Source organism: Mauremys mutica, chromosome 1 (genome assembly GCF_020497125.1).
Source record: "Mauremys mutica isolate MM-2020 ecotype Southern chromosome 1, ASM2049712v1, whole genome shotgun sequence".
NCBI classification, from domain to species: domain Eukaryota; kingdom Metazoa; phylum Chordata; order Testudines; family Geoemydidae; genus Mauremys; species Mauremys mutica.
The window spans coordinates 360,210,616-360,221,370 of record NC_059072.1 but is presented as its reverse complement, the minus strand read 5'-3'; the positions used below and the strand labels follow the sequence as shown (position 1 = coordinate 360,221,370).

Below are 10,755 nucleotides of genomic sequence, written 5' to 3'. Positions count from 1 at the left end.
TCAGTGACTCCAAGATCTCTTTCTTGAGTGGTACCAACTAATTTAATCCCATCATTTTCTATGTATAGTTGGGATTATGTATTCCAATGTGCATTTCTTTTCACTTATCAATACTGAATTTCATCTGCCCTTTACTTGACCCATCACCCAGTTTTGTGATATCTCTTTGTAACTCTTCGTAATCTGCTTTGGACTTAAGTATACTTCATATCCCATGACTGCTTATTTTGCTTAAGAGCCTTTGGTTAGGGGCCTTGTCAAAAGCTTTCTGAAAGTTCAAATAAACTATATACACTGGATCATCCTTGTCCCCTTTTGTTGGCCCCCAAAGGAATTCTAATATATTGGTGATTCATTATTTCCCTTTGAAAAGCTATGTTGAATCTTGCCCAAAAAAGTGTGTTCATCTATGTATCTGAAAATTCTGTTCTTTACTATAGTTTTAACCAATTTACCTGGTATTGAAGTTTGGCTTACTGGCCTGTATTGCCAGGATCACATCTAAAGCCTTTTTTAAAAAATCAGCATCATACTAGCTATCTGCCAGTCATCTGACAAAGAGGCTGATTTCAGTGACAGTTTACATAACACAGTTAGTAGTTCTGCAATATCACATTTGAGTTTCTTCAGAAATATTGGGTGATACCATCTGGTCCTGGTGACTTTTTACTTTTTAATTTATCAATTTGTTCCTAAACCTCCTCTACTGACACCTGAATGTGGGAGAGTTCTTCAGATCTGTCACCTAAAAAGAATGGCTCAGGTGTGGGAATCTCCCTCACATCCTCTGTGGTGAGGATCAATGCAAAGAATTCATTTAGCTTCTCTGCAACAGCCTCATTTTCCTTGAGTGCTGCTTTAGCTCCTCAGTCGTCAGTGCCCCACTGATTGTTTGCAGGCTTCCTGCTTCTGATGTACTTTGAAAAATAATTGCTTTTATTTTTTGTGACTGTTGCTAGTTGTCCTTTAGATCTCTTCAACTAGGTACGCAGTATCGCCCAGCGCGGGTCAACAAGCATGAGTCACCCCCACAAAAAAAAAAGAGATTGGATTAAAATAATGAGATTTTAAAATACACTAATGTGGGGTTTGTTTTCATGTGCCTTTGGTTTCTGAGCCTTTGTGGTGCACGTGGTACAGAGATTCTAGGTTTTCTGAAACTCACTTTTTAAAATAAACTCTTTTAAGAAAACGAAAAGCTGAGATTCCTCCGCAGTCTCTGGATCCCAGAAGTTGGGGCTTTAAGAAAGACAGGAAATAGTGCGAATCTCCCAATAAAATCCGAAGGAGCTGGTGCTGCTGGCTGTCTCTCAGGCTGAGCACCCACAAACGAAGGCATTGAGGGTTACTTAGTGAGCGTTTCTGGTCACACAGTCCATCAGTGGCGGAGACGCTGTGTCCCTCTGCACTGGGGTACAGAGCCCTGGGTTGTAAGGACCAAGGTTACCCACAGACAACCGGACATAACAGTGATGGGTGCGAAGATGCACTGGGTACCTGATGCACAGCTCAGGAGGTCTCCTCTTTTCTCAGATATGAGACATGCCCACACTGGGTAAGCCGGGCTATGCATATTCTTAATAGAAAGGGGCTTGACCCAAGCCCAGCTTCAAATGCCTGCTGCTAACTCTCTTAGACCCAAGCAACGCCCCCCCCCGCCCAGATCCAGCTATCCCCAAACTTGTGGATGATGGAAATTTGGATGCAGGGTGTGAGGTCTATCTCCAGTGCTAGAGCGGCTCTCGGTGCTCATGGAGTGGGTGGAGGGTCAGGATCAGACTGAGAGGCAGCCCAGCAGGGCTCTGTTCAGCCAGGCAACGATCTCCAGATCCTTTGCTTTCCGAAGGCACGTCCCAATTCCCCCTCTTGGTGCTGAGCTGCAGGAGGGGCCCAGAACTCCCTCATCAAAGGGGGCCGTGCCGATGACAGACCTCATCACCAAGGGGTGTTGGGAAGGGATCAGGTTCTCCACCCTGTGCCCCAAATCGTCCTTATGAGGCACACAGAGCTGAAATCTCTCTAAGACACTTAGCTCTGATTACAATTCTTTCGGCGTCCAAGTGCCTCATATTTATCAGTACCACACCCTATGTGGCAGGGCAGTGTTACTAACACCACTGGGCAGACCCGAAGGCCAGAAGACACCATTGTGATCACACTGCTTCAGGTAGAATAAACAAACAGATTTATTAACTACAAAGACAATTTTTAAGTGATTATAAGTCAGAGCATAAGAAGTCAGATTTGGTCAGATGAAATAAAAGCAAAACACATTCTAAGCTGATCTTAACACTTTCAGAGTCCTTACAAACTTAGATACTTCTAACCACAGCCTGTCTGGTTGCTCTTCAGCCAGGCTTTCCCCTTTGATCAGCGCTTCAGTCGCTTGGTGGTGGTGTCTGTAGATGTAGGTGGAAAAGAGAGGAAGAGTATGGAAAATGTCTCTCCCTTTTATCATGTTCTTTCTTCCCTCTTGGCTTTGCCACCCTCCCCCTTCAGAGTCAGGTGAGCATTACCCCATCACAGTCCCAAACTGACCAAAGGAAGGGGGGTGACTCACCTGAGAGTCCAACAGATCCTTTCTTGTTGACTAGGCCAGTGTCCATTGTTCCTGTGAGGCTGGGCTGGGTTTGTCCCATACATGCCCTGATGAGGTGTGAACTGCCCCTCTGCTCCTGGAGAGTGTTTTTCTGGGCTTGCTTTAATTCATGATGATACATTTTCATCCTCATAACTATATACATGAAATTACAACCTATAACCTTATTATAACATTACTGTAACAACAGTTACTATAACAAAGCTCAGTGCATCATGAGCCTTCTGAAGACACTTTACATGACAAACTTTGCACTGGATACAACACAATCATATTATAAGGATTAACATGGAGGTGCAGGGAATTCCCATGAAGCACAGAGTGTCACAAGCTTCACTTGATGAACAGCCTGATTATCCTTGAACGAAGGTGTTTACTTTTCACGCTGTATACGATTGGGTTCATCAGAGGCGGGACCAGCAGGAAGACATAGCCCAGGAGAATCTGAAGGAAGTGAGAAGAGCTGTTGCCAAATCTGTGTATGACAGACAAACCGATCTCTGGTATGTAGAAGAGCAGGACGGCACAGAGGTGGGAGATGCAGGTGTTCAGGGCCCTGTGTCTCTCCGCATGGGATGTGACACTCAGCACAGTTTTGAGGATTATCACATAAGAGAGAAAGATAAGCAATGAGTCCAAACCCACCATTAAGAGTTCAATAGACAAGCCATAGATGCTGTTGACTGTGATATCGGAACAAGCCATCTTCATGACCTCCTGGTGCAGGCAGTAGGAATGGGAGAGGACATTGGCTCGACAGTATCGGAAGCGTTTCAAGAGAAAAGGGAGTGGGAATATTAGGGCCATGGATCTTAGCACAAAGAAAAGTCCCATTCTGGCTATTCTCGGTGGAGTTAAAATGGAAGCATATCTCAGTGGGTAAGAGATCGCAACAAAGCGGTCAAACGCCATCAACAAGAGCATGGAGGATTCAATGTATGAAAGCGAGTGGATGAAGAACAGCTGGGCAAAACAGGCATCATGGCTGATCTCTCTAGAGTTAAATAATAATAGCCCCAATTTAGTTGGCATGGTCGATATCGATAAGCCAAGGTCGGTGACGGCCAACATGGAAAGGAAGATGTACATGGGCTCATGGAGGCTTGGATCTGTTTTTATAATGAACAGAATGACTGAATTTCCTACTATTGAAATGACATACGTTAAGCAGAAGGGGATAGAGATCCAGAGATGGACGTCTTCCTGCCCAGGTGTCCCGGTGAGAAGGAACACTGCAGAGTTGAATTTGGTGTCATTGACAGCTGACATAATGGACTGGGCATGTCTGAGGAGTTTTGAACTTTCCTTCCTGAAAGGAAAAAGAACAGGAGACTACATGACATTTAGCGACACATCTTTCTGCTCTCAGTGCAAGTCTAGAAACTCCCAGGAGCTCAAGGAAGATCAGCAAACCAAAGTCTTGGATTTAAGAACATAAGAATGGTCGTACCGGGTCAGACCAAAGGTCCATCCAGCCCAGTATCCGGTCTACCGACAGTGGCCAATGCCAGGTGCCCCAGAGGGAGTGAACCTAACAGGTAACCATCAAGTGATCTCTCTCCTGCTGTCCATCACCACCGTCTGACAAACAGAGGCTAGGGACACCATTCCTTACCCATCTGGCTAAGAGCCATTAATGGACATAACCTCCATGAATTTATCCAGTTCTCTTTTAAACTCGGTTATAGTCCTAGCCTTCACAACCTCCTCAGGCAAGGAATTCCACAAGTTGACTGTGCGCTGAGTGAAGAACTTCCTATTTGTTTTAATCTTGCTGCCCATTAATTTCATTTGGTGGCCCCTAGTTCTTATAATACGGGAAAAGTAAATAACTTTTCCTTATTCACTTTCTCCACACCACTCATGATTTTATATACCTCTATCATATCCCCCCTTAGTCTCCTCTTTCCCAAGCAGAAAAGTCCTAGGGTATGGCTACACTTACAAATCTGCAGCGCTGGTAGTTGCAGCGCTGGTCGTCCAGCTGTGCAGGGCCAGCGCTGGTGTGTGGCCACACTCACAGCTACTAGCGCTGGTGTGTGGCCACATTTGCAGCATTTGCAGCGCTGTTAGGAGTGATGCATTATGGGCAGCTATCCCAGCGTTCAAGTGGCAGCAACATGCTTTTCAAAAGAGGGGGGTGGGGTGGGGTGGAGCGTAGTGTGACAGGGAGCGGGCGAGAGAGAGAGAGTGGATTTTTGGAGCCAACACTGTGTGTTACCTTCCTGCCTTGAAAAATCAGAACATGTTCCCGATCCCTTACCCTTAACTCTTAACTGCAAACAGCCTGCAGCTAACGGACTCCCTCTCTCCCCTCTGCCCCGTTTCTGTCAAGCAAACACTCACTCCCTGCCTGCCTGCCTCATTATCTCATTTGATTGTTCACAGATTGATCACAGCAAACAGGAGCTGTGTTTGTAGATAAGCAGCTCCGGGATCAACGGCTCAACGGAGCTCCGAGTTCACAACAAAACAAAGAGAGGCTGCATAACAAAACAAAGAGAATAATTTATAAAAGCATTCTGGGATATCTGCTAATACCCTGGAGGCCAATCACAGCGCTGGTGTGTGGCCACACTTGATGACCAGCGCTGCAGCACCAGCGCTGCAATCTTTATTCCCCATGCTGAGCCAGGTGTATGGCCAGCGCTGCAGCCAGGGAGTTGCAGCGCTGGATGTGCCCTGCAGGTGTGGACACTTACTAATTGCAGCGCTGGAAAGCCTCCACCAGCGCTGCAACTCGCAAGTGTAGCCATACCCCTAGCCTCTTTAATCTCTCCTCATATGGGACCCGTTCCAACCCCTAATCATTTTAGTTGCCCTTCTCTGAACCTTTTCTAATGCCAGTATATCTTTTTTTAGATGAGGGGACCACATCTGTACTCAGTATTCGAGATGTGGGCATACCATGGATTTATATAAGGGCACTAAGATATTCTCCATCTTATTCTCTATCCCCTTTTTAATGACTCCTAACATCCTGTTTGCTTTTTTGACTACACACTGTGTGGACGTCTTCAGAGAACTATCCACAATGACTGCAAGATCTCTTTCCTGATTAGTTATAGCTAAATTAGCCCCCTTCATATTGTATGTATAGTTGGGGTTATTTTTTCTAATGTGCATTACTTTACATTTATCCACATTAAATTTCATTTGCCATTTTGTTGCCCAATCACTTAGTTTTGTGAGATCTTTTTGAAGTTCTTCACAGTCTGCTTTGGTCTTAACTATCTTGAATAGTTTAGTATCATCTGCAAACTTTTCAACCTCACTTTTTACCCCATTCTCCAGATCATTTATGAATAAGTTGAATAGGATTGATTCTAGGACTGACCATTGGGAAACACCACTAGTTACTTCTTTCCATTCTGAAAATTTACCATTTATTCCTACCCTTTGTTCCCAGTCTTTTAACCAGTTCTCAGTCCATGAAAGGATCTTCCCTCTTATCCCATGACAACTTACTTTACATAAGAGCCTTTGGTAAGAGACCTTGTCACAGGCTTTCTGGAAATATAAGTACACTATGTCCACTGGATCCCGCTTGTCCACATGTTTGTTGACCCCTTCAAAGAACTCTAATAGATTAGTAAGACATGATTTCCCTTTACAGAAACCATGTTGACTTTTGCCCAACAATTTATGATCATCCTACAGGCTTCATCCTCACAGGACCTGCATCATCTCCCCATGCAGGTATTTGCAGATATTTGGCAAGTTACAAGCTAACACAGAGAGTTACTTCAACTGGGCGGGGGAGGGGACGGCATCACAAATGGGTGAATAGTGCAAACACTATATTTGCATGATGGGTGTAAGTTAACACAATCACTAATAAACACTCCTTTCCTATATCTTTGCTGAAACAGAGACCGGCAGATCTGTTTTGTCAGGAATTTTTGGAAATACTTGCACAAGTCTTCAAGAGTGATTGGATGCACAATCCGAAATTTAAGTGTTAGAAACAGCCTCTGATCTGTTACTAAGAGATAGTATCATACAACTATTCACTGCAAATGATTTCATAGCATAAACCCTTTGCAAACAGTCTGTGAAATATGTGACGTCTGATATACTTTCAAACGCAAAAGCCATTAAGCAGTAAAGTTACCACTGATCCTTCCTGTAGAGATTCCAACAACTCTGCTGCTGACTTTCAACATAAAATCATGTCATGAAAGTTTGGTTTGTAATAGCTGTATTACAATTAAAAGTTTTGGCATAACATTTACACATCAGTTCTTTGGTACACACATGTCAACCCATCCTTTCCCCTCTGATCTTCTTTCAGAGATGATTTCTCAGATTACAGTGGGACTTAAAATGTAGTGTATCTCTTTTGGATTTCATCACAACCTGAAAACATCGCAGGGTCTCAGCCCTCATTCAGTCACTTGTCAGCAAACAAAATTTTAGTAGCTCCTCTGTCCCTGGGTTAATAGCTGACTGGTTCTCCTCAGGTTCTGTTCTGTCAGTCTGTAGCCTGTAGTGGTAACAGGCATTGGGGTCAGTATAGAAAATATCCATTCCCCGAGCTCTCACTCTCTAGTACATAGTAACCTCAGCACCTGTCATTCAGGCACGCTGAGGGTTTGCAGGAAGTGAATTTCAAGGTCAAATGCAACAAAGAGTCCTGTGGCACCTTATAGACTAACAGGATGCTTTGTTGCTTTTTACAGAACCAGACTAACATGGCTACCCCTCTGATACTTGAAGGTCAAATGCATGAGTATACATGGAAATGGAGCTTCATTTCACACATGAAAGTTGTCTATTTCTCTCTCTCTCTCTCTCTGACTGTCTCTTTCCTCTATTCATAAAATCCATAGCACCCAGGAATGGTACTGGGACAGACATGAAGCTGAGTTGCCATAATGAATGAGTATGTTAAACCCAATTCTGGGGATGTTTGCTGTATAGCTATATTGGGTTAACATTTGGGATCTTTATGTTACGACTGTATTGGGTGAAACCAGTATGACTCATCTTATTCTAATAGGAGGCTGTTGGAAAACACGCAGTAAGAAAAGCCATCTGTCAGTGAGCATTTCAAGGAGACTGAGGGACAGTGGAGCTACAAGCTGGGAAAAACCTATTTCTGGGCTCCAGCCACGTTACACAGATTTTTGGCCAGTGATAGGAGTCTGTCCACAGGTGGTGTAGCTATTGGTGAGAAGCTCTTTGGACTGACAGGCACAAACAGCGCTGGAGATGTCTGAAAGCCCTCTTCCTGCCAGGGTCCCTGTCAGAGTGGGAGGATTTGGGGTCAGAGACGTGTACAGACTGTTGTTTGAAAACCCTCTTATTCTCCCATCTTAGGCTTTATTCCTACTATTCATATTAAACCCTATTTTGGTTCCAGAAGGCTGGCTGGTCACTCGTCTCACCACTGTCACAGAATCCCAGAGGGAAGAACCACAGGTGCCGAACCCACTGCGAACTGCTGGGCAAGCACAATCGACCCGCACTGTGCTGTAGCCCAGGGCCCAGTCTGAGGGTGGGAGGAAAATGGAATTCCACCCCATGAAAGGGAAAGTTAGGAGGCCTGACATCTGGCACTGGAGACCAGAGATGGGGCAGAGATGCTGGCAACCCTGTAACTTGGAATGGTATCAACAGGGCAGAAGTGCTGGAGCCCTCAGCTAGTCAGGAAATATATATAACAGGACCTCTATCGGACCTGTTACCAGAGAGCAACGCAGCTCTGAATTCCTGCCTTCACAACTGAGCCAGAGAATAAAACCTTTGAAAATGCATTTGCTGGTTAAATTCCCATGACCAAATAAACCTGAGGTAATTTGGGAACTAGTCACTGATATTCTGTGGGGTCTCCTCTACCTAATCTCCTGGCAGGATCGGGCCCAGAGCACAAGAAACCTCTAGAAATGGGACCCCTTGAGAAATCCTGACTCGGGGCATCGAGTTTCTAACACTCTGAGCTCGCTTTAAAAGTCACATTTCTGTGTAGCTTGAACATCCCACCATGCAGCATGGGCAGGTGTAGGGGAGGGGTCACCAAGCTACCTAGTGCTGCCTGCCCCTCCAGCCCCTGTCACTGAGTCACCCTGACAGCCAAGCTGAGTGCTGTGCTGCTGCACAGAACTTCTGCAAATGAAACAGCTCACAACCTTTCCCCTTCACTGCACATTTTAAAGAGAGTGAAACCTGCCAACGTACCCAATTCCTGCTAGAAGGGGAGCCGCTGACACCAGAGAGCTTCACCCTAAATAAGACGGAGTCATTGAAGAGGTAGCACAGGCAGCAGGCAGTGTCTGTTCAGACAGGGAGGCAACTGTCTTTATGAAGCATGTCTGCACATTCCCTTGGGGGCCAGTTGGCCATCAGGGAACCTCAGCTGCTTGGCTATGTGTGCACCAGCTCTAACCCCTGTGACAGCCAATGGCAAACTGGAAGAGGCCAAATCACAGGGGATGTGGTGATGCTGCCCAACCAGACTGCAGTGCCAGCCCAGCTGCAGGCTCTACTCTTGGAATCCGGGCTTGTCATCATTGTTCTTATGGTTCCGATTAATCACATGGCTCCCTTGGGGATGGCCGAGTGGTAATGATGATGCTGTCACCACTGTGATCTTGCTGAACTAAAATGAATAATAAAGAATAATAATAGTTAATAATATAGGACCATATTTCTGCCTGGCAGCCCCATTTCCTGCATTTGAAACCCAGGGTGCAGCCGGGGAAGCGACATTCCACAAGGCTCCCTACCTGGGAATTTCCCTCGGATCATTCTGGGTGGGAGGTCCATTCCCTTCTCCCTGAGGAATGAAAAGGGGGACCCAGGAACCTGAATCCCCAAGGTTATGCACAAATCTCAGTTATCCACTGGTAGCTCGGCCCACTCACCCACAATTTCTGGGCCTTGTACAGGATGGAGGGGGCTGCACAGAGATGGGAAGGCTGGTTAGAGTAGCTGATGGGCACAATACCCCAGCCACAGACTGGTCGGGAGGTTTTGACCTTTCCATACCCACTGTGCAGCCAGAGACTCTGTCAGTGCCACCTTCATTTGTTTCGAGGAAGAGGCAGATGAAAAGCCTCCAATTTCTCCTGGAGATTCAGGTAGCTGCAACTGGGCAGCACCATGGCAGCTGAGCTTACAGAGAAAAATGATCCAGTTTCTATGAAAACTCCCCTCAGAAAAAATGGATGAAAAGGAAACATTTTAATTTGGGTGAATATTTTTCATGGGGCAAATAAACTCTCTGTTTTCCAGCCAAGCTTGAGCTCAAATCATGAGCCTCTGTCCCTCATATTACAGGACCACACCCCTAGGTGGCAGCACAAGCTCTCCCCCGTTCGAGGCTATTTCCTGTCACTGGAACCCTGTAGGGGCCCCCTCAAGTGTCAGGAGTCTGTCACCTGTGGCTGGAATGCTGCTTCCCCACCCCAGCTCCGCATCACCCCCTGTGCGGGGGGTTGGCACCCCCACTCGCCTCCCCTGAACATTCTGCCGCATCCCACTTCCCCACTGTTATGACAGAACTGGGCATTTGTCCCGTTTGCTGTTGCCTACTGATCAAGTCAGCAAGAGCAAGATTAAAAGGGACAAATGTCTCCTTTTGGGGAAAAAAAAAAGTCAGATTGGCTGGCTCAGGGCTTAAAAAAGGCACTTCCCCGACCACAATGGGAGGTATGGTCACACTACCATGGACGTCTGCTAGGGTGGCTACACCAGCTTATCCATCAGTGGAATAGTGTAAGAACATAACAACGACCATATTGTGTCAGACCAATAGTCGATCTAACCCAAGTGTCCTGTCTTCTGACAGTGGCCAGTTCAGATGCTTCAGAGGGAATGAACAAAACAGGGTAATTATCGAGAGATCCATTCTCCATCATCTGCTCCCATATTCTGGCAGTCAGAGGTTTAGAGACTCCCAGAGCACGGGGCGCTGTCCCTGGCCATCTTGGTTAATAGCTATTGTTGGACCTATCCTCCATGAACTTATCTAATTCTATTTTGACCATCTAACTTATACTTTGGGCCTTCACAACATCCCTTAGCAATGAGTTCCACAGGCTGACGGTGCATTGTGTGAAACATTTTTGTTGCTTGTCTCTTTACTTTTTCAAATTCAAATATATCTTTTTTGAGATGGGCAACCAGAACTGGGCACAGTATTCCAGGTGTCG

The 10,755-nt window shown here is 45.8% G+C and overlaps 1 protein-coding gene across 1 annotated transcript; it reads right to left on the bottom strand.

Moving 5' to 3' along the window:
* Positions 1–2,932: 2,932 nt before the first annotated feature.
* LOC123352952 (olfactory receptor 51G2-like) lies at positions 2,933–3,868 on the bottom strand. Its single transcript, XM_044993577.1, has one exon. It carries the CDS (start codon positions 3,866–3,868, stop codon positions 2,933–2,935), a length of 936 nt encoding a protein of 311 aa, XP_044849512.1.
* Positions 3,869–10,755: the final 6,887 nt, after the last annotated feature.

Bases quoted from the DNA above. Each gene is read 5' to 3' on its own strand.
- LOC123352952 (XM_044993577.1), bottom strand. From the start codon at position 3,868: ATGTCAGCTGTCAATGACACCAAATTCAACTCTGCAGTGTTCCTTCTC.